The sequence below is a fragment of the Eurytemora carolleeae genome, unplaced genomic scaffold (genome assembly GCF_000591075.1).
Source record: "Eurytemora carolleeae unplaced genomic scaffold, Eaff_2.0 scaffold1461, whole genome shotgun sequence".
In the NCBI taxonomy this organism is placed as follows: Eukaryota; Metazoa; Arthropoda; class Copepoda; order Calanoida; family Temoridae; genus Eurytemora; species Eurytemora carolleeae.
The window spans coordinates 40,700-68,644 of NW_019397348.1; the positions used below are offsets into that span (position 1 = coordinate 40,700).

At 30.1% G+C, this 27,945-nt stretch overlaps 3 protein-coding genes across 4 annotated transcripts; 1 reads left to right on the forward strand and 2 right to left on the reverse strand.

Annotated features, from left to right (window-relative positions):
* The first annotated feature begins 382 nt into the window (after window positions 1-382).
* LOC111713672 (uncharacterized) lies at window positions 383-7,372 on the forward strand. The gene is made up of 9 exons (XM_023488597.1): window positions 383-462; window positions 899-955; window positions 1,979-2,014; window positions 3,065-3,088; window positions 3,328-3,351; window positions 3,869-3,892; window positions 4,380-4,400; window positions 5,239-5,341; window positions 7,252-7,372. Exons 1-8 carry the CDS (start codon window positions 408-410, stop codon window positions 5,322-5,324), a joined length of 327 nt encoding a protein of 108 aa, XP_023344365.1. The 5' UTR covers window positions 383-407; the 3' UTR covers window positions 5,325-5,341; window positions 7,252-7,372.
* Window positions 7,373-8,400: 1,028 nt separating this feature from the next.
* On the reverse strand, window positions 8,401-11,541 carry LOC111713674 (uncharacterized). Of its 2 annotated transcripts, none has more exons than XM_023488600.1 (6): window positions 11,443-11,541; window positions 11,114-11,170; window positions 10,838-10,912; window positions 10,283-10,333; window positions 9,026-9,103; window positions 8,401-8,498 (listed from the first exon to the last, which is right to left on the reverse strand). In XM_023488600.1, the coding sequence occupies exons 1-5, from the start codon at window positions 11,495-11,497 to the stop codon at window positions 9,036-9,038; spliced, it is 306 nt and encodes a 101-aa protein (XP_023344368.1). In that variant the 5' UTR covers window positions 11,498-11,541; the 3' UTR covers window positions 8,401-8,498; window positions 9,026-9,035. The 2 variants fall into 2 exon arrangements, with proteins under 2 accessions (XP_023344368.1, XP_023344367.1); XM_023488599.1 differs by having other exon boundaries at window positions 10,838-10,918.
* A 4,848-nt stretch (window positions 11,542-16,389) lies between these two features.
* Window positions 16,390-23,086, reverse strand: LOC111713676 (uncharacterized). Its single transcript, XM_023488603.1, has 10 exons — window positions 23,010-23,086; window positions 22,347-22,394; window positions 21,966-21,995; window positions 21,040-21,060; window positions 20,489-20,572; window positions 19,871-19,894; window positions 18,461-18,544; window positions 18,260-18,280; window positions 17,477-17,554; window positions 16,390-16,450 (listed from the first exon to the last, which is right to left on the reverse strand). Exons 1-7 carry the CDS (start codon window positions 23,062-23,064, stop codon window positions 18,483-18,485), a joined length of 324 nt encoding a protein of 107 aa, XP_023344371.1. The 5' UTR covers window positions 23,065-23,086; the 3' UTR covers window positions 16,390-16,450; window positions 17,477-17,554; window positions 18,260-18,280; window positions 18,461-18,482.
* Window positions 23,087-27,945: the final 4,859 nt, after the last annotated feature.

The window sequence follows — 27,945 nt, forward strand, 5'->3', positions numbered from 1 at the left end:
CTAACAGAATCAGAAACTTCAAAGACATTGGGTTGCAAAAATATAGGGATTAGAAAATCTGAATTTGTAGTAAAAACTCAGTTACTTTGTACACAATGTATTTCCCCTATCCAAAAGCATCCTTAATTGTAACTAATTCTTATTTAAAAACGCAGTTTAACTTTCTTTTAACAAGAAGTACTAACAATGAAGGATACTTTGAGACGGAAGAAATACAGTGTATACTGTATATAGATAAATAGATAAATCCTTATGGTTTTAGATTTTGTAAAACTGTAATGATGTAAAAAGTTTATTGATTTGATACATATACATATCAAAGGCGGTGTCCTCAATCAAAACATTGCTAATTAAATATTTGTTTTTATTAAATTATTTATTTAATTTGAAAACTATTTCAGTCAATCATGAAGAATCAAGTAATACAGATTCTTTGTGTTATAACAGTTTTACTGTCCCTAGGAATTTAAACATAAATCTATATATATATATATATATATATATAATATGCTTCACAAGTGTCAAAAGTTTTATGTCTCTAACAAATTTATTAATAATCACGCACCTCTGACCCTTTAGTAAAAGTAAATTCAACCTAAAGTCTGACCGTGTCAACCTTGTTGCACCGGCTAGTCCTATTGAGTGTCTGCTTTATTTAACCAATGTCCAGAGAAGATACAGTACAAACTGTTCAAATGTACTGCGGCTGCCCATGTAATAGTTATAATAAAGAAAACGTGTTAGAAATGGTCCAATGGTCCAATGGTCCAATGGTCCAAGCGTAAGTTTTGGAACATTTTTCCTTTAAATTTAAACTTTGAAATTTGGATGAAAATTGTAATTTAAACAAAGAAAAATGGTGATGAGGTTTCCAGCTGAAATGTTTGAATTGGTTTAGGAGAGTCAAAAAAGTATCTCCTGGAAACAGATGACCAACTTGAAGGAAATGTAGGAGGTAATAAATATTTCATAAAGTAATAATCATGATGAATTCCAAGAAAAGGATGAGACTTAAATATGGTCTATATAATTTGGGCACAAATTTAATGCAGTACAGACTGAATCAAATTTGAACTTAAATCGTATAATTAGTATTGAAAATATCCTTTCATGATGTCATATTGGATTTCAAACACTAAATTTCTTCATATTTAAGTACATTTACTGTGATTATCCGAGGTCACGTCAAAGTACAAAAATATTTTAAGAACAGAAAATATTTTCCCCTGTTGATTGACAACAGATTTCTGTGTAAACAAGTTTATATCTCATCTGTTTGATAGAAACCAAAGCTGAAATAGAAAGTCTCATCACCACCGTAACGTTAAGTTTTAAGATTCCTTTGAACATAAATATGAACAATCCTTATTCTCATTATCCAGTTTTCGCCTTGTGCCCAGAGCAGAGACTTTTTTCTAACCGTTTGTTAACGGTTAGAAAAATTGTTCAAAAGTTCAACTTTGTTGGTTCTTAACTAAACATTCAGAGCTGAAAACTTTAGAATGGTGGATATCGGCATTAAGGCTTAATCCACTCTTTTTCTTAATCTCGAGATTAAATATTGCTTGTTCTCCTCTCATTTTTAATCTCCAGATTAATTATCCGATCAGGATTAAGGATATCCCATTCTAAAGTTTTCAGCTCTGTTCAGTTAATGTTTAGTTAACTTTCACTAACATTCTCAATCTTATCAACAATGTTAATAGAAGATATTTTAGTAATCATTAAAAAGCTTATACCCATTAACGGAATCTTTTGTTAAATTAAAAAAAAACTTGTCATTTGTAAGGGAATGTTGCCCAGTCCAACCAATACCATAGAAGTGATATTTCCTTGTTTATTTATCATGTAGTATACATTATCTATCTATCTCTAACTCCCTGTCTTTTGATTGGTTCTTGCAATATACCTTGATGCAAAAGACTTATTTTTACGTCAACTGTGACTATTGATTAGTCTCAGTTAGTTGATTTTTTAGGTGCAGATGGAGATGACTACTTGAACTTCTTGCCATGTAAGCCATAAAGAAATGTCATTAAAATTCCTAATTGACTTATTTTTTGACACTATTTACTGTGTGATAACTTACTAAATATTAGTATCTAAACTACATCATATTGGCGCCACAACATTCAATCCAGTTAAACTGACAAGTGCTCCAGCAACATGTGATCCAGTGACATCTGATCCAGTCATTACTGAATCACAACATTTGATCCATGGGACATATTATCAAGTCGACCTTTTATCCATAATGAAATTAATCATTTAATCCGTTACTTTTGACATTTTTTTTAGTGGAAATTAATCCAGCCAAAATATAATCCATAAGGGAATTTGACAGTTTCAGCTACTCCAGGAAACCATTACCAGCACTTTTTATTTTCCTGGTATTAAGTGAGGATTTCTTCCCAGGACTTTGGTTAATTACAACTCTGTATTCTAGCATGCTGTATAGATCTAATAAATGCACTTCCAAGGAGGAAAAGAAGGGTTATCTACAGCGTATTTCTAAATCTTCAGGAATTCAATCTACCTGAGGTCAGCTATACGGTTAAGTTCAGGTGTGTTAATTAAAAGGCTCTGCTTTTGTGATTATTGCTACAGCTAGACATTTTAAATGCCTTTCCTTGCGTTGGAAGATCTGGTGTTGATGTAGTTTTGAAGACAAACAACCTGTCCACCTGCATCAGCTAAATGCGAAATGAGAAAAAGTTTTAATATGAATTGTTTATAAAAAATGAGTGCATTTCATGTTTTAAGCCAATAATTACAAAAATTAATACCCTGGATCAAGCTAATTTTGTTATTACTGGATCAAATGCCAACTGGATCACATGTTGCTGGATAACTTATCGTTGACTCCATCATAAGCATAGGACAACATTTACTATTATATCTAATTTTCTTGTTGCTCTAAATTATTCTTGTTTATCTATCCTTATACTCAAAACCATTAAATGCAAAACAAAAATTTCGTTTTAGTTAATTGTTTGTTTAAAAATATGAAACATTCTTATTTCGTTTTAATATTAATCATCTGCAATAAATTCTCTTTTTGTAGTTCAAAAAGGAAGTAGGGAACCAGGTAAAATTAAATCAAGTAAAATTTCAATAAAAATTATCTTTTTATAATTATTGGATAACATTTAGTAATATATTTAATTTCTTGTTGCTTCAAATAATTCCTGTTTATTTCTGATTATATTCATCAAAAACATTGAATGCAAAACAAAAATTGCTTTTCAGTTTTTGTTTTTTAAAAAATATTAAACGTTTTCTTTTCGTTTTAATATTAATTATCTGCAATAAATTCTCTATTCGTAGATCACAAGAGAAGAAGGGAACAAGGTAAAATTAAATCAAATGAAATTTCATTAAGAATTATCTTTTTATAATTATAGGACAACATTCAGTAATATATTTAATTTTCTTGTTGCTTCAAATAATTCCTGTTTATTTATCATTATATTCATCAAAATCATTGATTGCAAAATGAACATTTCTTTTTGGTTAACTGTTTGACAAAAAATATTGAACATTTTTATTTAATTTTAACTATTATTTTTTTTTAATCGGTTGCTTGTTTTTTCTTTATCAGTGTTAACGAAAAAAAATTATATTTCTTTTTCAGTTTAATGACAAATTTCCCAAAAATGTTGCTTGTTTTCAGAACTTAGCTATACTATCATTTATACATATCCGTAGTATCAAATAAAAAAACAGTTACTGCCATTTGATGATGAGATTTCTGTTAATTTTTAGAAAATTACTATAAACAGAATATTAAGATCCCACGTGTATAAAGCTGTAAAAATCTATATCTAAAATTTTAGAACCTTTTTTGCAATAAATTCTCTATTTGTAGCTGAAGAGTGGGAGGAACTGCAAGGTAAATTGAAATCAAGTGAAATTTCATTAAAAATTATCTTATTGTGCAGATAAGTATAATTCTGGTTTAAGTATTTGTTCCAATGTTAAACAATTAAAACACTAAGAAGATATCCAAAAAGTATTAGCAAGCCAAATGATTTTAAAATCATTTCAAAGTTCAAAGCTTACACTTTTTTTAATTGACTATAGCTTTGATACAATAAGGAATGGTATAATGGAATAAGTAAGTTATATATTATAAGTAAAGTATTTTGTTCCTTGAAAAGCTAGCTAGGCTTTTAGGTTGCTCTGTAGTCTAGAGATGTCAACATTTTGATTTTTCTGGATTTTAGCTTTTGTTACGATAGTGTTCATCAAAAGTATAAACATTTGAAACGTACTATATTGAAGTGATTTATTTATGTTTGGCATTCTGACTGACAAACAAAAATTATAAGAATTACATCACTTTTTGCAGGAAATTCTAATTATTATTTTAATACTAGAAAAACGGAGGAAAGCCATAGGTAATGAAAATAAGTGGAAAATTATAAAATATAATTATAAACTCTTCAGAAGATAAGTATGCTTTTATTTTGAAAACTTAGTGTATGGTTGAAGTCCTATTTTTCATTTTGGTCCCCCCAAATTATTGAAAAAAAATTCTTGAAAATAAATATCCATATAGAAATTGGTTTAAACCAGATTCGCATTGTCCGGAAGATTGCAATTTGCATCTACTACATTATTCAATATGTTAGGTGCATTTTACACATACATTCTTGTGAAAATGATCAAGATATCTTGAAAAAAAAACCTACTCATTAGATTTTAATTTTTTTCACAATTAACACATGTAGAATGCAAATTATAATTCTGTGCATAGCATACAATCATAATTTATGAACCTTTAAAGTATCTTAAGCTTGAATGCCTAATCTGAATATCCAATGTACTTTTTAATTTATCGATCAATGATTATCCCTTGATTGTTATCCCTGCAGTGTATGACCACCACAAGATTCACAATATAAAAGTTCTTACCTCTGAACTTCCAGTAACTTTAATTTTATCTTCATACATATCAAGCACTGCCCAGGGTACTCATAGATAATTCAGCCGTTTACCCGCACTTGAACCATTTTACTGGGAAACCAAATTTTCACTATTAAAGTAGACCCACTCATTTTAGAATCTCAAAACCAAACTATGAACATTCCGGGAACTCTTCCGAGTTCTCCAATAAAAATGTATGCCAAATCGGTCCAGGGGTTCCTGAGTTATGATTGGACAAACAAACAAAGAAACAGACAAACAGAGATGACAACTTTATATGTAGAAGTGACAAAGTTGTTGTTTATATAGTACCTTGCAAAGCAGATGAAGATTGTCCTGAACAAAATAAATGTTTGCACGGTCGATACTGTGCCATTAATTGCAGAAGATGTTGATCCGGGAACTTAATTTGGTAAGCGTTCGTAATATTGCCTTTGACTTAAAGGGAGTGTTCCCGAAAAAAGAAAAGGGGTATTGATTGAATTCAAATTTCTCTCAGGAGAAAATAGTTAAAAAACATCTTGTACCGAACGAAGAGCGAAAAGCATCCATACAATTTTACAGAGTTTCATTTTTCTAGTAATATAATAATTAAATTAAATTAAATAAATGTTGAATTTAATACGATGCATTTAATTATAGTTGTTATAATAATATTTTTATTTCATATGATCCGAATGTTACTTTTGTAAATATGCATTACAGCAATTATGAGGATTTGTATAAGGAAGACGACATTTTCAAATTTACCAGAATATTTCAAAAATCCGGTGCCAGCCATAAAAATATATAAGGAAGACGACATTTTCAAATTTACTAGAATATTTCAAAAATCCGGTGCCAGCCATAAAAAATATATAAGCCTTCAACAAATATGAATTAAAAAACCAAATATAAAATATGATAAAATATCAACTGTATAGGATTGCAGGATTGTATGATGTAATATCTGAATGCCTAATCTAATTTTAATTGAATTATTACTATCTGATAGAATAATGCCACTCCGTGAATTTGTATGGTATTAGTAGTTTTCAATTCAACGTCAACCTATACCCCCCTTTTTTTTGAAACCCTCATTTTAATTTTAATTTTTAAGCTTATATATATAGTATGTTGTTTTTTAATTGACAAAATGTTTTTGATCTCAATTACAATGTTTCTCCCATAGAGAATAGAATATATAGAGAGGAATTTACAAGAAAAAAGTGTAAAACGGCCATTTTGTTGTACTGTTGCCATATATACTGCAGGTGTACTTCACATATATATGCTATATAACCTGTTGGGCCCTGGAATATCATTTTAAAGAAAATATAAAATTATTGTTAAAAGAAAACCAAATTATGAAATAGGCTGGTTTCATAATTGACCAATGATCATTTCACATAGACTCTATGTCTTTCACTTTACAAACGATGATTTTCCGTTATAACTATAAATCAAATGATGTTTTTTTCACCTAATTCATTTTAAAGTTTATTTAACAGTTTAAAAAATTCGAAATTGAAGTGGATAGTCTAGGGAACATACTGTATTAATGTACTCTACTGCATATACTTTGTGAACATTTACATGATTTGTACACTTTGAACTCCCTTTCAGGCTGAAAGGGACTGAAAAAATTCATACCGAGAGATTCTTTTAATTCCTCTACATTAATTCATTAACAATTCATTAATTCATTAACAATTCATTAATTCATTAACAATGCATTAATTCATTAACAATTTATGGTTTCTACCTAACCTCTCTTTGTTATTTTAAAGCACTCCAACTTTCCATGACTAGCTGAAAAAATAGGAATTTCAACTTTTTTAGCTTTTAATCTATATCAACCGCAGGCTACCCATAAGTGTCCAGCCGTTTGGCCGGCTATAGGGAACACATATGTGAATGTCTTGTTTTATTATGTTAATATATATAATCCTTAAATTTTATACAATTACAGTGATCTTATCCCTTCCCTTTCATTCCCGTTTTTCCAACCCTCGCCCCTCCACCTTACAACACCTCCCTCCTTCCTCAACCCTCTCCCCTCGACCTTCTCTCCATTTCCTTTCAACTATAGATCCCCATTAGTCTAAAATTTTACAAAATCAGATAATAAATACACAGCGTTGAAATTAATCAGATAATGAATTTTGTTAAATTTGGAAATATTAGGCCGTAATAACGGAGAATTAGATTAAAATTGTGCCAAATTTTGCAAAATATTTTCTTTAATTTCTTGTAATTAAGCAATATTCTGTGAAAATGAAACTGCACATAATTTCGCGTAAGTTGGAAACCATAGCAATGAATTTATTGTATTATATTTAGAAATACACGGATTTCTGCCTGACAGAAGATGAGGATGAAGTCAATTTGAGTAATTTTGATGTTTAAGAGTAAAATATTTTTTTAAGTTATGCAGATTAATAATAAAAATATAATTATTTGATTCCTATGACTTTGCCACTTGAGTTTAGATAGGGGAGTGTGATTCATGTTCCTAGCCCAACTTTTCTAGGCCTATTCATTAAAAAATTAAACCTCCAACTTGAATGGTTAGGGTGCAATTGAGGATTTTAAGAAAGTTAAAAATGTTCAAAAATAATTAATTAACTTTTGACAAATATTAACATGTGACACATGTTTCCTTTTCTTGCTAAATATTTTTATTTTAATTCACAGGTTAGGGTACAGGATGGTACGAAGACTATAAGTTCATGTAGAAAAGTTATACTAAAGTAGTTTTAGTAAAGATAGGAAAAGTAGGTATTCTAAGTAGTACGTTTGAGTACTCAGGCAATTGGTGTTAGAGCGCTGGGGTTATGTATATTTAGAATATTTAGTAATTTTGAACAGTCTTTAAGCTTGATAAATGGTGTTAAAAATCCCCTCATATTTCTCTGTCAAAGGCTTAATCAATACAACAGTATCTCTCTGATGTTAGGACTACATTGTAAAAACGTGTTTTATTCATGTATTCATGTTCAAGCGGTGTACAAGATCAAGAGACAGAAAAAAGTGTAATCATGTACAATAAGAATGGTGTGGAAGACGATGCCTGGACGTCTTAAACAAGTTCCACAAGATTCAACGGAATGAGATAGAGCGGATACGGGGCATTGTACTGACGGACAGTCTAACATGTGTGATATTGATATAGACTCATGTTCTGAACCCTCTAGTAATAAGTTATAAGAAATAAAGAAACTGGAAGTACTTTATGCATTTTTATTAGAGTCTGACTCCACGTCCTCTGTAATGGAATATAATCAGGGGGGATGATAGTTCTCTACCTGCGTGCTCAGTTAGCTGTACTTTGCACTTACAACTGTTGACTAATATTGATATACTATCGGTTAGGCCAGAATCAACTAATAATATACAAATATGCAGTGTGCTCTTGGTATAAATTATGGCCTATTAAATTAGTAAAGGATTAGCGTACATCATCACTCTATATACTATAACCTTGTTGTATATAATGCAAGAATGGGTTTATTTCTTTATCAAACTAATTAACAACTACAAAAAATGTAATAGATTGCTCGAGTCCAACTGCGAACATTCAAATTCACCTAAAAAACTTCATAAATTAAGTGGATAATTTTAAACTTAAATAATATCCAAATGCATTTTTGCTTTGAGTTTGCAATTAAATATAGATAATTACGTAAGATAATTATTTTCTACATTTAAATTACATTTACATTTAGATTTACATATAAACCGTAGTTTTCTTGAGATGAAAAATCTAAATTAGAGTTGATGAGGGGGGGGGGAAACTACAGGAAAACTAAATAGAAACGAGTTCTTCTTTTGGTGGAAAATTAAAGGGACTGTACGAGTAATATCAAGTGACCTCGCATGCAAAGCTGACAATGATGATGATTCAAAACAGTACCTTTAATAAAGTATTAGTTCGATATAAATGTTTATGATTTTTAATATTGATTACTTTCATTTGTGTTTTCTTTACAAAAGTAACTTGTGCACTCATGTATGGTTGAAACACTCCTTNAGATAGCATTGTGAATTGGAACTCGCCATTTTTGCATGGAGGGTCAGATGAAATTAACCTTAAAGTCCCTTTAAGGTTTTAAACCTGTTTCTCATTAGAATGTACAAATTTGTTCTCGACATCCCAAATATGCTGGGCAGTCGTCATCTATTTGACAGGGAACTAAACAGATTTATCATTCAAGATTGATGATTAAAGGATTTCAACCTTTGCCTCAAACTCTGGTTTTCTAATCCTTATATCTGTGCAACCTAATTCGTCTACTATAGTATAAACTTTAGATATTTTAAACTATGAATTCTATAAGTTTCAAATATTAAAAATTAGAAATTTCGATTTAGTAACGAAAACCAAAGAAATAATTCCTGTGTAATTTTGGACATCTTTTTTACTTCCCTATCCTAGTCATGATCTTTATTTAAAGTACTTGTAGGGAAAATCGTCATTAACCGTAAACTTATAGTTTAGAAACTTTTACACTTTAAAGGATGATATATGTTATTAGACCCACTTTTTGACTAGAAAAAACAGCTCATTTTTTAAATCTTAGGTTTCTTAAAATTTCAATGTTTTCAGTGAATACTTTAAAATGTTTTTTTAGAATCTATGTCATTAAATGATTAAAAAAAATTGTCAGAATTTATAATCATGAGAACCAAAACCTTAAAGGTATTGATGCATAAACAATTTTCAAATATTCAAAATGTCAAACAATGTTAATATACTGTGGTTTGCGATTATAACAGTACAACAAAGACGACTTTTGATTTTTTTCAAGCTGTAAAACAGATCTGGATACACATTTTTAAATCGTTAACAAAACGGATTAGCCGTTTTTGAAAAAAATATATAGGTTGAAAATGTTAACTAAAAAGCCTAAAACGGTAGATTTCGTTATTTTCTTATTAAAATTGCATGACATTTAGGTAAACGTTAACGTTAACGCTATTAATGCTGCTAATACTGTAATATACCGTTAACGGCTGTGCAGTTTACCATCTTTTTACCATTAACAAATTTTGTTCACCGTTAATACTGTAATACTTCATTAACGGCTGTGTCCTTAATGGTTTTTTTTAACTGTTAACAAAAAATGTTTGCTGCTTTGCGCCATTAACGCCATTCATTTTGTAATAACGGTAGCATTAACGGCTAGACCCATTAATGGTTGTTGAAAAGTTTCCGTTAACGCCGTTAATAAAATTGAGATCATTAACTATCGGTAATTTTTTTTTTGAATGGAATGAACGTTTTGTTCTTACCTTTAGAATTAACGGCTAACTGAAATTTTTATTTTTAACAGTTGGAACTAACCGTTAACGAAAGTATGAGTTTAATTACTTATGTCCTGTGATGGTATCTGCTTAATTCCACTTTCATAATCTGATCCGCCTGCAATTAGAATTATGTAGAATTTTTTAAACTATGAAATAAAAATAATTTGCAAATAAACTAAAAAAAGCCCCAAACATAATTAGAACCTAATTAGTTGTACTGTTTTTTATATATATATCACTCATGCCTACAGTGATATCATTTCGTAAAAGTAATTATACAAAGACGACAAAGATATTTGATATTTAAGATATTTGAGGAAAACTAAGAAAAAACATAACTAAGAAAACTAAAAAAAAAACTCCTTTAGCTTGATTTAAGGATAGAATTTAAAACAGGCATTTACATAACCACACAGTTAGTACGTTCAAATAGTTTTTAACCCACTGCAGTTGACATTACAAAACATATTACAGCTTGCAGACCTTAAGTGCTTAACATTTAGAATAAAAAAATAATAAATATAAAAAATCAATGTTAACAATTGATAAGCAGGATATTTCTTTTTTAATTTGAAAAAAACTTTATATATATATATATATATTTATATGATTTGTTAACCTGGAGTACGTCCTTTCTCTTTTTCTTTTGTTTCTACCAGATATGTTTTAGGTTCGTTTATCTGAGATTCAGGTTCAGAACATAAAAAAAACAAAAATGAAATTTTTATTAGAACTTGACAGTTTTGTGAATATCCAAAAAATTATTATAATTAGTTTTATTTCTCTTGAAACTTTCGGTTTTGTTCTTTTGTGAACATTCTAATAAAACCATTAGGACAAAAATTATAACTATTTTGCCCTGTCTCGAAATATACTTTATAAAATGAAATCATACCTTCACTGATCCCTTTTTGTTCTCCTGCAGTTTCCAAAATATAGTTTTTAGACTCCCCTTCAACCAAATCAAACATTTTATTGTGTAAATGAAATTTGTCTTATTTTGTACTGTAGAATACTCCAAAGTCATTTACAAAGATCCAAACAGCTAAAAAAAATGCATTAATTTTCATGACTGGGTCGCCTTGACGTTTTTTTTACTTCACTTAGTTAATTATACTAAATTGGAGCCTAAACCCATCCCCATGCCTCTTCTCTGATGATAGATTTAAGAGTGTTTGAGAATTATTTTCATGATAAATTATCAATTAGTTTATGCTTAAATTCCTAGGAGAAGTATATTTGCTGCAACACAAAGAGAAATCACTGTATAATTGTTCATGGTTAACTGCTTTAATATAATATATATAATACATATAAAAGTAATTGTAAACTTAAATAGAATTAATATTTTATTGATTTATATTATTCAAAACTTACAATTAAAGTCGACTCTGAGATGCATGTTAAAATACCGATATTGCTTGAAGTTGAAACGTTTATTAGCCTTAGTATTGATGTGGGTTTTTTTTGGTTTGAATTATAAAAATAATATTCTAATACTTTTTAGATTTAAATATTCAAAATCCCTCACTGTAAATATGAACAAGCAAGAAAAGAGAACTTCTGAATATTATTTAACAAGTAAGAAGAAACTGACATCCCAATAAAATGAACCATTTCAGTCAAAAGAAACATATATTTTTCTTTGGTATAGTATTATATAAAGTTTTTTTAATAGCATACTAAATCAAAATGGAATTTTTGCAGATATTTAAATTTTAACATCTTCACTTCCGGTTCATTTCAAGAACCAGAACGACATCTAACCAGCTAGAGCAAAGTGTACAGTACACATAAAGATTATACCAGGCAAAACTGAACGGTACACCAAATAAAAGTAGCCCCTTTGATCGAGGGAATTACTAGTACTATTAGAATGACAATACAAAATTCCAATATTTTCAATCTTTAATATTTTTCAATAAAATGAAAGTAAACCACATAAGCAAAACAGATGTATTCAAAATTATTGAAAAATGTGCTGATGTTTGTGATGGCAGTAAAAACCCTTGAAAAATGTATTGAATACCAGTGTTGAGTAAAGATGGGCTTATTCAACTGTTTTTTCATTACGTTTGTTCACTTTTCTTGAACAATCCATTTTTTTCAATTGTTCAAAAACAATTATTTCTTTCGTTCTCAAAATTATTGTTCATTTTCCATCTATTTCGTTTGTTTTATAACTAAACGATCACTCAATTAAATTGTTCGTGCAGTATAAATTGTTCATTCAGTATCTTAAACAAAATGTTTTGAGGAATATTAAAAATCTCTTAATATCTTATCAAAAAGGGTATTAAAACAAGGTTAAAATTTCGCAAAAATGGGTTGTTGAATATTTTTACAAAAAAAAACGATTTTGAACGAAAGGTCAAAACTGTTGGCGAAAATTAAACAAATTATGCAAAATTCAAGAAAAAACTGCAAAGAATGTTTTCGTGAAAGAGATTGAAAGAAAATTTGGTGCTGGGTACTGGGGACAGCATGTTTTTGGTCTGGCAATGTCAGGGTTTACATTTTTATTTAATAGTTTTAATTGGTTTAAATAATGCTAATAATCTAAAACTTTTCAAATATTTAAATAGATGTTGAATTTCCCTGTTTAAAAAAAATATATTTAAAATGAGGTGAAATAAAAACAAGGAAGAGAGTGAAGGAAGTAGATAATTTGGGAGTGTCTAAATGTCTAAATTAAATTTTCAAAAATAGGCATTGACAGGATGTTCAGTTGTTGTTCTTTTTATTTTTAAATTTTTCTTTCGTCTTTGTTGTTATACATTGCGCTTTTTTGCCAAGAGTTCTTTTTTATGTATACTAGCCTTAGAAGGCGCTTCGCGCCCATCTTCTAAATTAACATGTTCTCTTTGTGTACATCGTAAAACAAAACAAAAATAATTCGCGGATTTTCACAAAAAAATTCGTGGATTTTCAAAAATTTTCAAAATTTAATGAAGATCGAATTTTGATGGAGACAAATATTTAAAATTTCAATCATTTATAAACCTTCCCTGGGGTCCCTAGATGTCCCACAAAAAATTTGGGCCCGATCGGTTCAGCCGTTTTGACGTTTATTGGATACAAACAGACAGACAAGCCAAATTTATATATAGATTAAAAATTATTAAGCTCTCAGACTGGTTAAAAGGACTAAAAATAATATTTAAAGTCCTTAATTTATACCTTAACCAAGTTAGCCAATTGCCTTCGAGTGAGTACAATTAAGTGTGCTGAGTCAGAGTACCATACTTTTCCTATCTTTATGATTATCCCACTTTAGAAGTATAACAGGATACAAACTTCATTTACATTTAACAATAATAGCTACAATATAAGCTTTTATTTATTTATTTTAAATACGCTACAATGTTTTATATCATTTCAGTTAAGTTTCCAGATTTGCTGTTATGCCATGTCTTTAGACTGAACTGCATACTATTTGCTGTAGCAGCCTATAAATAGGGCTTAGCATTGGGGAAAAATTGTTCTTTTGTAGGAATGAACAGAATTATTCAAGAATTATGCCATCGTTTCGAAAAAAAAACACAGTTTTTTTGAGTTTGTGGCAAAGACTTAATTCCTTTTGGTCTGATATAGAGGGTGGGGGAATATGAGTGTGAAACATGCTCTTAATTTGACTTTTCAAGGGCAACTCATTAAAATATAGACCTCTTACTTCAATGGTAAGGATGCAACGGAAGTTCTTTAAAAAATCCAAGAGTGGGTCGGACAAATTTTCAAAAAGTATTGACATGGGACACTTGTTATTGAATCCATTTTTGACGGGATTTTCAAGCTTTTGATCTGTAGATCAAAGTGTAAAAAAAAACAATGGACTACTTTTTCTGAAAACCCTTGTTCAAAACTAGGAACAATTAAAATTGTCAATGTTCTTTATCTTTAACGATTATCCATTAACGACTACGGCTGGTAGGACAGGGAACAGAACAGGGATAGAATGATTGGAAAAAGAACCAATGAGGAACAAACCACCAAGCTGAAGGCCTTTGGTCTAGAAAAAGGAGCAACTTTTTATAAAAGAAATAGGAACATGCTCAGTCCTACCTATAGATTAGTGAAGCACACTGTATGAACACATGTTGTCTCGACAATCATAATTCTTGGGACAATCTTGAAATGTCTTGCAGAAGATGTCTAATAAATTTTTTTTATTATTGCATGTACATTCTATACTGTACAGTTAGAGATGGAACCCCTGGACGCCATGAGCCTCTGCTATGCAGACATCAAGCCTCCCAAATCCGCTAGGCAGACCGAGCCTCCACTATGCAGACAAAGCCTACGTTATGCAAGCCGTGCCTCCACTATGCAGTAAACGAGCCTCCACCATGCAGCACAGCTGTTTTAAAATCTTGGTTTTTATGAGTGATGAAACCTTTTAACAATTTTTTTTGACGTAGTGGCATAAGAATTTTACTAAAGATTAGAGTTGTTCATTGATTGTCATGATTAGAAACATATATGGACTCAAAAAGTGGTTTATAATATTTATATTAAAACTTTAAACATTTCTTACATTGAAAGGAAGATATTTAGTGAAATATTTTTGGAGTAAACTTGGTTTGTTTTGTTGTAATCTTTGATTTAAACAATAACTTTTTCCTTTTCGTGTAAAAAAAAACATTAAAGTTTTAGATACCACTTTATTGGTCATAATTAGGCACTATTTATGATAATTAATAAATAAATATTCCTCATCTTTGAGAAGCCTCTCATGCCACTATGTCTAAAAATTTCAAAAAATCTTTTATTTAAACTAAAAACACAAGTTTAAAAAAACCTCCTGTATGACACAGACACATTTTGATGTGTTGCGCATGCTCATTTCTGCAAAGCGAAGGCTTGGTCTGCCTAGCAACTCTGGGAGGCTTGTGTTTGCATAGCGGAGACTCATGGCGTCGGGGGCTTCCCTCCCTCGTACAGTAAGGTGTAATAGAAACATTACTTTTGTAATCAAATATTTTAAGGCCTACCCAGGAAACACAACTGGATGATACAACTATATAATAACTAGTTTTCCTAAACCCCACTTCAAAACTCCACTTAAACTCGACTTTAACTCCACTTTTGAATTCCAGTCACCAACTGGATGAAATCTGGGTGAAAGTCTCGACTCAAACTCGACTTTTTGAATCCCAGTTTTTACTAAGTCAGGGTGAAAACTTGGATTTCAAAACTCCACTTCAAAACTCCACTTCAACTCAACTTTAACTCCACTTTTGAACTCCAGTCACCAACTGGGTGAAATCTGGGTGCACAAACTCGACATAAACTCGACTTTTAAAATCCCAGTTTTTACCAAGTCACAAGCTGGGTGAAATCTGGTTGAAAAAAACTCAACTTAAACTTGACATTTTAAATCCCGGTTTTTCCAAGTCAGGATAAAAACTTGGATTTCAACACTCCACTTAACCTCGACTTTAACTCCCCTTTTAAACTCCAGTCACCAGCTGGGAGAAATCTGGGTGCATAACTTAAACTCGACTTTTTGAATCTCAGTTTGTACAAAGTTAGGGTGAAAACTTGGATTTTAAAAGTCCACTTCAAAACTCCACTTAAATTCGACTTTAACTCCACTTTTAAACTCCAGCCACCAGCTGGGTGAAATCTGGGTGCATAGACTCCACTTTTTTATTCCCAGTTTTTACCCAAGTCACCAACTGGTTGAAATCTGGGTGAATAAACTCAACTTAAACTCGACTTTTGAATCCCAGTTACTGTGCCAACATATTCATGATTCGTCCAGATATCATCCAGTCGACATCGATTTTTACAACCCCCTGACTTGGTGAAAAGTCGAGTTTTATCCAGATATGGCACGACTATTGCAAGTAAAAACTCCACCTTTAAACTCGATTATAACTTGTTTGCTGGTTAGCATCAACTAGCAGGTTTAGGCGTTGACCTCATGTATAAATATATAACAATTATAAAAAGGGATGAAAGTTGTTTGATTAAAGAAAAAGTTTGTAACTCAACAATTCATTTTACAATTGTGATAAAAGTGGTAATCTGCACAACCTAGAAATTGTTTTTTTAACTTTAAGCCATCCAAATTACACAGCAAATATATAAAAATAATCAAAAAATGATGCACAAAAGAATAAATTTAAATTTTAGAGAATTATAGAACCACCTTGGGGAGAGTCTTTCTCAACCTCATCTTCAGTTTCCACAAGATATTTTTTAGGCAGACCTGAAGCCACATAATCATCTAAATAAAATAGGTTTTTATTCTTAGCTCAAAAATGCTTTTAAAAACTTATGTGACTGATTCTATGTATGTTTTCAGTTATTGGCCGCAGGTTTGTTCCTCTTCAATCCTCAGCATTTCCGGCTTTCTAAACTGACACATCCTTTGTGAACTAGTATTAGCAATTATACAAGATTATGTTTATATGATATGTTTAGTCATAATTTATGATTCTATGCCAAGTTCAGAATTATAAGTTGCACTTTAAATCTTTTTATTGGATAAACAAGGATAATAATTATTATGAGTAGGTTTTAATCAAGATCCTTGATAATTTCACAATAAAGTACACATATACCTTTAACTATACCTATAATTTATTGAACAAAATGTCAGACGGTACAAACCTAAGACTTACATATGTTGGACAGTACTAACGCCGGACCAGGACAAACATTGGACCAGTTAAAACATCAGAGTGGGACAAATGTCGCACAGTACAAACATCGGACCAGTACAAACATTGGACCAGTACAAACGTCAGACCCGTACAAATGTCAGACTAAGGAAAAAAATTATTCTTATTATTAAAAGATTTCATATGTTGAAATGTTAAAGGTTATATGACATCGGCAAAGATATAGGCATTGCAAAATCAGAGTTTGTGACAGTTAAACTCAACTCCTTTTGGGTCTGTTGTTTTATTCAGTGCTACCTTTGAAGGATGAGACTTTATTTAGATGTCTTTGATCTTTATCACAACAAGCGACAGATTTTTACTTTACTTCTTATAGCAAGCATATTTTTATTTAACTTGATCAAATTTGATGATTTTCCATTTAAATGTACACGTCAGATGATTGTACTACTGGTCCGACAATTGTCTCAGTCCGACGTTTGTACCAGTCGGATGTTTGTATCAATCCGACATTTGTAAGTCCAACGTTTGTACTGTCCGGCCTTTGTAACATGCGACGTTTGTGGGTCCAACGTTTGTACTGGTACCAAATTTAACAGTCAAATTTGTTCTTCACTAAAATTTCTTACTTGGTTCACAGTTGTCAATTTTACAACTATAATGTTCTGGACATGCAAATTCCTCTGTCCTCTCAGCACATGGAATATCTAGTTTCAACAATATTTTAAACTTTTAAATTTTTTTTGCCCTTTTTGTGTTTTCCCTCACCCCCCCCCCCCCCTACAGTTTTTGCCCTATGAGCTTTCAGTTTTGACACAATCACCTTAAATTCTTTTTACTTTTCAGGAATAATAATTTAAAGGATTTTTTGCCAACATTTTTTTAATGCAAAGTAAAAAAATCTAAAGTTGCCCATATCTTGTTGTTTCTTTTGATCTACAGATACAAAAATTACCCTTGAAAAATGAATGTTAAAACATGTGTGCCATCTAAACATTTGTCAAAAACAAATAAGAATATTTCTCACATTTTTCTGATTTTTTTGGGATTTTTTTTAAACATCTTCAGCACACAAATTTTAAAGTTATTGGTCTAATTTATTATCAATGAAAAATTGGACTGTGAACATGAAAATTTCTACCCTAAGCCTAGATTCAGATCCACCCCCAGCCCCTAATCAGGTTAAAGCAATTTGGGAGGGGTATATATTTTGAAGAAATACCAAAGAAAACAATTTTGGAGGGGGAAGATGGCAAAAAAATTCACCTTTTTAATAAAAGTTTCAGTGTAATAGTAAAATCAATTGAATCTTTGCTATTGCAGATTACACCCCATATCCAACCATAATTATACTATTCTGCTAAAGAGCATAAATTGTTAATATATTTTAGTTTTTCAATTGTTTGTCTTACCTCTGACCATCCAGGGATCCTCTAGCATTTAAAAAATCAATTAGAATATCAAGCAAAGAATATCATAATTCTATTTTTTTTATTTATCAATAAGAATTTTAAATATCATTTACTTTAATATAATATCACAGAAAAAAATAAGACTTGAAAAGTAACATTTAAAACCTAAAAGAGCCTAGTTACTGATTAATTAATGATTACCATTTTCATTCAGACAATAACCTTATTTGCAAATTTTTGCAAATTCAGGACATGTGAGGTTGCCAACACGTTCTTTACAAGGAACTAAATATTTTTCTTTATGATATAATTTACTTAATTTTAAGCAGCCCAAGAAAACTAAATTATTGTACATTGAAAGAAGGAAGGATATTTTTTTTTTTTTTTATTTAAACAAAGATTTCTTTATATATTTTCAGCCTTTTTACTGTATACTTTTATTTTAAAATGTAAAAAATAAACATAGAAACTGCTTGCAGTCTACTGCAAGCAAAATTAGCATGATTTTATAAACATTATTCACTAAAAGATCAATAATATTAGCAAGAAATAAAAAATAATTTTCACTTGATTAGAATAATATGATATGATATGTATTTAGTTTAATGTTATTGAATACAGTTCAATCCATAATTTTTTTATTGTTATTAGATATATGAATTACATTTGCTTTCCCTGTGCTTATAAAGGTAAAAGAAACTTAAATTTTTTTTCATGCTTCGAGCGAATATATCTTTTACCCCCTCCCCCCATCTTAAATCCTCAAACCCCCTTTGTCCTTTAACCTGAAGGAGTTTTAAATAATTGTATTGATGTCAAAAATGTCTTTTATATAATATTTGGCAGCATAATGTAAATTTCTTCATATTTGAACTTGCTAAATATTTCTAGAGCTCATTAAAACAATTAAAATATTACAATGCTTTGTCACTAGGTTTAAAATTAATCTTTTGAAAAAGAAAAATATATAAAATATTTGATCAAATAAAATGTATTATCTTTAATACGGCTAACTATAATATATACTTCAGATATTTAGTTGAATTTGGAATTGTTTGTAAACAAATAAAAAGAAATAAAGTAGAAAAATAGAGTAAAAAACAAGGAAAGTGTTTTCAAGAATATAACATTAAGTTTACAGAACAAACAATATTTGTAAGTTAACACGCAGTTTAAAGGCAAACAAAATACATGGAAAATCAAAAATGGTTTGAAAACTATAAATTAAGCTATAATATTCTTTAAAGTATAATGTTGTGAGTAACAACCTTAAAACATATTTTTGATCAAATCCAAATGTCAACCTCAAAATGACCTATTATTGCTTTATATGTTATATTGCTAATTGCTATGTTTATCCTATAATTTCCTATAATAAAACATTTTTTCTATAAATGATGTTTTGCCTCAATAGTTTCATGTAATTTCATTTTTTTTCTTTCATTAAAACCATTTCCGTCAATTTATAGTTCATTGTACAGTGTTCGAAAAGGCCTTCATTAAAATTGTTTTAAATGTAAATAAAACCTTGAATTAAAAGTTTGCAATCACCAGAAAAGTATTAAAAAATTTAAATTTTATCTAAATCATATTTCAAATGTTTTGTATTACCTTTGGTATCCCATGGTTCGGGTTCTGCAAAAAAAATATGATTTAAAACTAATCCTTAAAGTTAAAATTTTTCAACAGAGAGACCATTGAGAGGAATATCCCCCTCCCCCCTCATTCTCATAATCATCGACATTCCCCTGTTTTGTTAATAATTGCTTTCTGTTTTGCAATTAAATTCCCCCTCCCTGTGATTTACACATAGTTTAAGAAATGTTTAATTCTTTCACAGAGCTTCAACCATAGATAAATAAATATCTATGGCTTCAACAGATATACATTTATATATATATATATATATACATTGTTTGTCTGTCTAAGACCCCAGGGAAAGGAAATGGATGATCAAAATTAAAAAAAATTAGCCTCCAACCAAACTTGATTTCCATTAAATTTTGAAAATCCACAAAATTTTAAATCTGTGAATTTTTTTTTGTTGTTTTACAAAATATATAAAAAGAAAATATTCACAATGAAATAGAATATGGGCACGAAGCACTCTAAAAGCCTAGTCATCCTATATTGCAAATAAAATGCAATTTACAACCCCCCGTCCCCTACTTTCTGTAAGCAAAGGGCTTGTTAAAATAAACATTTTAATAGTAGAATATGATTCTTTACCATATGGTTTCTGTTTGCATTTCTGTATCTCGCAAACCATAGCCTCAGGACACATGGCTTCACCTCTACGCTCTTCACAAGGGACTAAATTAATTATTTTCATGAATCACCAGAAAAAAGGGAACTGTTTAGGTATTTTCATTGACAAACTCAAAAGAACTTACCTTTCCATATTTTATCAAAACTTAATCAATTCAAAAAATTCCTTTTTGAATGGGAGGGGTAGAAAAATCATAATGATTCTTTATTTGGGTTGGTAATATTTTTTAGACATCGTCTTAGCGGTTTAGTGTTTGACATTGGAACAAATGCTAAACCCAGAATTATACTATCTGAGATGGAATTTAAAGAATTTGAGCCGCGGTTTAAATCCGCCAAAACTTGGTTTAAATTTAGCGCCGGCTTAAATCTTGAAACATTTGATACAATTTAAAGTGGAACCAACCATATTTAAGCCGTGGCTTAAATTTAAACCGCCGCTCAAATTCATTAAATTCGGCCACTGGATAAAAAGATAATTTTTGATGAAATTTCACTTGATTTCATTTTACCTTCTTCCATCCACTCAGGAGCTAAAAGAAGATAATATATTGTTATAAAATGTCAGGAACTGATGATTTCTTATTTGATATTAAGAAAATATATAAATATGGCCAAAACAAAACAAAAAAATTTGAAAATTTTGTCCTTAAACTGAAAAAAAATGAAAACAAGCAGCATATTCATAAAAAAATAGTACATAGTTTAAATGAAACAAATTAAAACAGTCAATATTTTTAGCAAACAGTTAGATGAAAAATTGTTTAAAAATTAATCAAATTAAAATAAAGATTGTTTTGCATTCAATGTTTTTGATTATGATGATAAATAAACAGGAATAATTTGGAGCAAATTAGATATTTTAGTAAATGTTTTCTAATGCAGGGGAAATTAGATCCAAAATTAACACTTGGCCCATTTTATACCATACATTTATTAAAGATGGCTAAAACTAATTTTTGAAACAAGAAATGTCGACTTTAAACTAATCATTGATTACAGTTTATGTACAAGTAAGCCTTATCCTTGTTTACAATTTGTTCGAAAATGGAAAACCTGACATTGTCATGAAAACAGTCAAGGGTTTAATATAAAAAGACATCCTTATATATTTTTGATTCCAGAAAATAGTTTTGAATTAAGAATTGTTGTCCTTGTCTTGCTTAATAAAATGTTGCTTATGATTTTAACTATCGACTTTTACTCTTGTTATGGGATGGGATCCTAAAAACCCAGTCTTTCAATTTGTGCCCATTTCTAACACTCAGTGTTATGAATGGGCCAAGTGTTAGTTTTGGAACTAATATCCCCTGTAATGATTATGATGGAGTTTGATGGAGCTCCAGTATTAATGTTTTGTAAGTTATTATTCCATTTCTAAATTCACAGTGAATACTAGGTGCATTAGGATTTTTAATAATATTTCTTTTTTGCTTACATATAAATGTGTAGTCATCTCCATCTGCACCTTAAAAATCAACTTTCTAAGACTTTTGAAAATTGTCTTCATTCTCAATTCTTCAGAAAGATCAACAACTTTTGCATACACTTCATCAAGGTCTTTTGCAAGAACCAATCAAGATACTAGATAAGCAAAAACAGGGAAATACCACTGCTATGGTATAGGTTGGGCAATGATCTACTATAAAAATATCTTAGTGTTTTAAATTCAATAAGACATCATGAAAGGATCTGTCCAGTACTAATTAAACAACATAGGTTCAAAGATTTAATTTTGCTTCCAAACTAATATAGTCCATATTCAAGTCTTATCTTTTTCTTGGAATTCATCATGATTATCACTTTAAATAATATTTACCTCCTTCAGGCTGACCATCTGTTTCCAGGAGATACTTTTTTGACTCACCTAAACCAATTCAAACAATTTAGGTTCTAGATTTTAATTCTCATCAGGATTTGAAATTGTACCTCAAAAGTTAATAATTGAATATTAATTAGTTAAATATAATTTCACAATAAGGTATTGATACATTGGAAACCAAATCAAACTGAAAAAATACCCACATTTTAATTGGTCAAGATATTTAAGTAAATATTATAGCCAGAAGATAAAGGGTATAGTTCGAACGAACTATATTTTTGAAAAAACTAATTTTTGATATTTTTTTAAAACAAATGAAATTTTTGTAATAAGGTTTCATTCAGAAAATTAAACCAAGGATGGATTAACAAGAAAAATCCCTTAGAAAAATTCTTATAAAAAATTTTTGTGTCTATTTATTCTTTTTCAGGCTGCCAGCTTTTCTGAAGTTGTGTATGCCAATTTTTCTGATTAAATTGGAGCATTTAAAAAATAAAAAATGTCAATATTCAATTATGTGCAAAATTCTTAACATCTACTACCTTCTATGACAAAAAATAATTTTGGTATAAACGGTTATGTTGTTTTGACAGTCATGGATTCAAACAACCGGATAGAAAAGCATATTATAAATATATTTATAGATTTATGTTTAAATTCCTAGGGACAGTATAACTGTAAATACAGAAAGTGACCGTACTAATTGATTCTTCATGATTGACTGAAATTATTATCGGAATTAATCAAAAATAAAATAAAATTAATTATTGATAATTACAATTAGCAATGTTTCAATTGAAAACACCGCCTTTGAAATGAAAGAAAATGCAGAAAACTTTTAAAATCATTGATGTTTTACAAGAGAACAAAATTTTTTATTTTTAATGAACTGAGTTCTTAGGACAAACGATGACTTTTAGTTTGTCTTATCTTTGCAACCCAATGTCAGAGATCTTTGATATTTTAAACTGCAAGTTCTGTCAGATCAAAAACTTAATATTGAAACTTGAAATTAGGCTGTAAAATTTGTGTTTGTGTCAATAACTCAGTCTTTTGTTAAAAAAAAGATAGGAAGAACTGCACAAGGTCATAATTTTGTGTGCCAACTTACATGACATGACAAGGCTGGAAGAAATTGAAAAATATTTACTGAGAAAATCTTTATTACATATATTAATTTTGAAATTCCACCAATCTAATCTCAAAAATCTACAAAAATTTTAATTTAATCCTTCTGACATAAAAAATATGGAGAAGATAAGAATTGTATAAATTTTAAATCTACTTATTCCCACAATTATCTAGAGGTAGGCCTGGGCAACTTTCTATTAATTGTAAAAAGCTGTTTTCTTTTTAATTGAGACCAAATACATCTCATAAGATCATTAATGATGAAAGTGTCTTTCTTTTACTATTACAAATAGAAAAGCTCTTCTGGCCTAAAAGGATGGAATACATTTTCCCTATTATTTTAAGGGGTGAAACTAATTTTGTAAAAAAAGAAAGGCAGCCAATTGGCCAATTAATATCCTTTTTAAGTTTTACAGTATACACAGATCTTACTGAATCTGAATGTCTAAATAGAAGAATGTAAATCTGCAAGCCCTGTTTCCTTTTGCTAGATGAAAAGCTATTTCAATTTAATAAATTCTAATATGAGTTTAAAGTAGATTATTCCAACCTATACCAGGCTTTTAATTTAATTGTTTAGAAAGGGGGAGGGGAAGGGCTAGGGGGGTGGGTTCAGGTGATCAAATCAAAAAAAATCTTTTAATTATTTAAAACACATTCCAAATTTCAAATGCGTTCTTGACTTAGAAAGTGTTCTTGATAATAAGAATGCGTTAATGATTTTAAATGTTAACATGTCTTCTCACACAATAATGATTAATTGATAAAATCCTTTTTTTCATAAAAATTTGCAAGGCTAACCGTCATATCTCCAGTTTCAAGCAAGCTATAGAAAATAAAAACTAATTTCTAGAATTCTCAAATCAATGTTAAGAAATTCTTCTTTGCTCCTCATAGATGTAATTGGAGAAAAAAAGCCGTTAAAATGGTGTAAGGTATTTTCTTTACACTTAAAATTTTGAAATTTAACTGATTTTGAGACTCAATTCTGGTAGCTCCAACATGCTTTAACAAGAAAATAATTTCTGAACTGATAACTTTGATTCAAACTGAACTGCTACATAAATAATAAGTGCAAGTTGGTTGGTTATTAGGGAGCAAAACTAGATTACTGCTTTTATGAAAAAAAACTTCTTTCTCCTTTCATAATAATTGGTTTTAAAAAAATCGAGCATGAACACATAACTTATTGTTACTTCTGCAATTAAAAAACTATTATTTCAAATGTTTGAAAAAAATGAAAATTATTGAAAATTTAAAATTATTAAAAATCATTTTTTAATAATCTATTAAATCTATTCAAATAGACCTAGAATAGAAAAAGTAGAAAGAAACGGAATTTTTTCAAATATCTGCAATTTAGATAATTGAACTTATATTAACAAAACACAATAACAAAATGTAGATTGTAACAAATTAAGTTTACTTTAAGAAGACAAAAGTTTTTTAAAAGGTATATGAACAGTTGACTCACCTGGAGAAGTGCAAGAGCAGAGGCCAGGGGAGAGACCTAAGGAAGAGAGGGAGGAACAGGATAGGGACAGGCCCAGGCAACCAACTGGCAGCAGTCAGCTTGTAGTTGGTGACCTGAACAAAGGGGGTGCGAACAGGGACAGGGCTGTATATCTAGCTCAGGTGACCAGCCTACATGGTCAGCTGAACCAGTACAATAAAAAGAAGGCTAGCCAAACACCTAAGCTCTGGGTGTGAAAACTGGCAAGCCAAGTATAATAACCCAAAATAGGCAAAGCCGAGTCCCAGTACCCCTACCCATCCTAAGAGACAGCTAACTAATCTAACAGTTATAACCCAACACTTTGGTGAAGGCAGCTAAGTTGATGAGAAGGTCATATTTAGGCTTGAAAACCTTTGGAGGAGGTAGATCAGGGAGCTCTAGGTTTGCGGATCTCACCCTTAGCTCATTCCAATATGCGAATGCATTTAGTACAAACTGACTGAAGCCTCACTCTAAAAAATGCAATTTTGGTCTTTAGCATCAGGCATCAAAGTTCTTCTTCTTTTATATTTCAAATTTCTTCTTTCATTACTCAAATTTTGTTAAACATTTTCCAAAATTACAATCTAACAAAACTTGTTAATAGCTTACACATTGTATTCTCAGAATGTGTCAAACTTTGTTATATGACATCTTTCTTTTGTCATGTGACAGTTTTCTTTCATTGTAATTAGCTGATATTTTAGTTAGTGTAAGATTAAACAAATTTTGAAATTTGATTTATGATCAATCAAACGTTGAACCATCTGCCGGGCTAGCACGGCTTGCACGGCTGGCTGGAGGGGGAGGATCAGCTGACTTTCTAATTAGTGACAGTTTAGTCTGTTAGCTGACAGTGCTTACACCTACATCAATTCGATCTGGAAATTTGGAGATATCAAAAAGATTTAAAGGGAAACCTCCAAGAAACTGGAAGAACAAAATGAAGCAGCTTTGTACACTCTCTCAAACCAATGCTTGCATTTAAAATGCTTTGCTTGAAAGAGAGTATCAATGCAAAACCAAATCTTCCATAATTCAGACTGCAGAATCTACTTCTACAAGAATCAAATGTTGTCTAAATTGGTGATTAATTGATGCCCAGTTCTTTAAGCTTTGAATTGTAATAAAGTGTATTATAAACAGCAAAACTTATGCTGCATGTTACTTTAAAGATTTGTATTAAGATCTTATATTTCTGCCTCATGTATTTGTATTATAAAAAAATGTGATAAACTTTAAACTTATGAAGTTTAAATCTTTATTTTTATCAATTGCATTTTTGCAAATTTATGCGTTTTAAAAACTAATAAATTGTATAAAAAATTGAAATTTTACATAACAGCCGGAATTATGTAACAAACTTTGAATCTAGTTAAAACAAATATTGAGAGAATAGGTGGCGCCACCTGTAACAACCTCTTTTGACGGGTCAAGATTCAAAGCTGAATAATCATATAACAAATGATTACATAGTTGCGCAGTAAGTTGAAGGGACATCCAACAAATTTTGACGCATGCTAATTTTTAAACCGCGCAGTGGTACTGGTTGAATCAACATAAAACAAAATTTGTGAGATGATAATTGAATGGAGGCGCGGCACAGCGAGCGGACAAACACCGGTTTATAGATCATGTAACAAACTATGAATTAAGGCGACTGAAAATACATTCAACAAAATTTGACGAATGATTCTTCTAAGGTGTATTTGAGTCTGGTGCTCTAACAAATTTTGTTAGATGAAAATTTGGAATTTCTTAGAGTGCTGTCAAAATACCAACTGTGCGACTAGTATGAGAAAAATTAGGGGGGGGGGATGAACAAACCTAGAGATGGTAACCAGGATTTTCCCCCCCCCCCTAAAGAAACCTTCTAAAAAGAAAAAGAAATCAAGTGCCTTCCACCTAATTAAATAAATAACTAACAAACTAGAGTTTTCTAAAACGCAACTTTGTAGAAATGCCTCACTCAATTCTCAGAACTGAAATCATTAATGAATTAATTTCATAATGTTCTTAAGACAAAACACTGTGCGCCCCACAAACATGACAGGTGGTAAAAGTAAAGAGTATCTTTCTCCATAAATTGTACAGTTGTTTGATATCAAACCTCAATAAAGATATTAACATTGATTTCCCAAAATAAAAGATAGTTAAGGTAATCTGTACTTAATCATTATCGGAACCTTGTCTGGATTCCCATATTAAATAATTCAGGTTTCTTCTATTTTGTTCAACCGTGATTAAATTATTTACACCTACAATAAGTTCCTTGAATTCGCTAGTTTATTGTTGGTTTTGGATAATTTGTGAGAAAATTATTTCCACTTAAATTTGCCACTTAAGTACTGCAATCTAATATTCAATATTTACTTTATCTCTTAATGTTATAATGAAAAATTATGAATGAGAATACGAGTGAATCTGTAAGCTTAAGTTTGCACCACTAAAATACTGAGTTGGTGAGGTTTCCTCCGCTCTGAGGCACAATCATTAATTAACTCATTTCCAAAATTTCCAATAGTTGTAAAACAAGGTTTTTTTTTTTTTAAATAATTGCTACGATTTGAAACAGGGCTTAGTTAATCTTTTAAACTGTTAAAAATAAAATCATTCAGAATTACAGAGGTCGCCACAGTTCTGTAGAACATTAACTAATTAATCTTTTACAAACAAAGTCTTAATAGTTTCCATGATAATTAACTCATTTCCAAAATTTCCGACAGTTGTAAAACAAGTTTTTTAAATTATTGTCACGATTTGAAACTATAAGTTAGTGAAACAGGGCTTAGTTAATCTTTAAACTGTTAAAATAAAATCATTCAGAGTTACAGAGGTCGCCACAGTTCTGTGGAACATTAACTAATTAATCTTTTACAAACAAAGTTTAATAGTTTCCAGGGACCATGTTCACCTGTCTCAGTGAACTATCCAAAACTTTCTGGAATTGAATAAACATTTAATTATCAA

Excerpts from the sequence above, each read along its gene's own strand:
- LOC111713672 (XM_023488597.1), top strand. The coding sequence starts at position 408 with ATGAAGAATCAAGTAATACAGATTCTTTGTGTTATAACAGTTTTACTG. Across the intron at positions 3,352-3,868 it reads CAAGAGAAGAAGGGAACAAG|CTGAAGAGTGGGAGGAACTG; the intron begins GTAAAATTAAAT and ends CTCTATTTGTAG. Across the intron at positions 4,401-5,238 it reads AAAACGGAGGAAAGCCATAG|TACCTTGCAAAGCAGATGAA; the intron begins GTAATGAAAATA and ends TTGTTTATATAG.
- LOC111713674 (XM_023488599.1), bottom strand. The coding sequence starts at position 11,497 with ATGAACAATTATACAGTGATTTCTCTTTGTGTTGCAGCAAATATACTT. Across the intron at positions 11,171-11,442 it reads AGCAAATATACTTCTCCTAG|GGGAGTCTAAAAACTATATT; the intron begins GAATTTAAGCAT and ends ATTTGGTTGAAG. Across the intron at positions 10,334-10,837 it reads AGAGAAAGGACGTACTCCAG|GCGGATCAGATTATGAAAGT; the intron begins GTTAACAAATCA and ends TTCTAATTGCAG.
- LOC111713676 (XM_023488603.1), bottom strand. The coding sequence starts at position 23,064 with ATGAAGAATCAATTAGTACGGTCACTTTCTGTATTTACAGTTATACTG. Across the intron at positions 21,061-21,965 it reads AGATGACTACACATTTATAT|CTCCTGAGTGGATGGAAGAA; the intron begins GTAAGCAAAAAA and ends ATCTTCTTTTAG. Across the intron at positions 18,545-19,870 it reads CGAACCATGGGATACCAAAG|TTCCTTGTAAAGAACGTGTT; the intron begins GTAATACAAAAC and ends AAAAATATTTAG.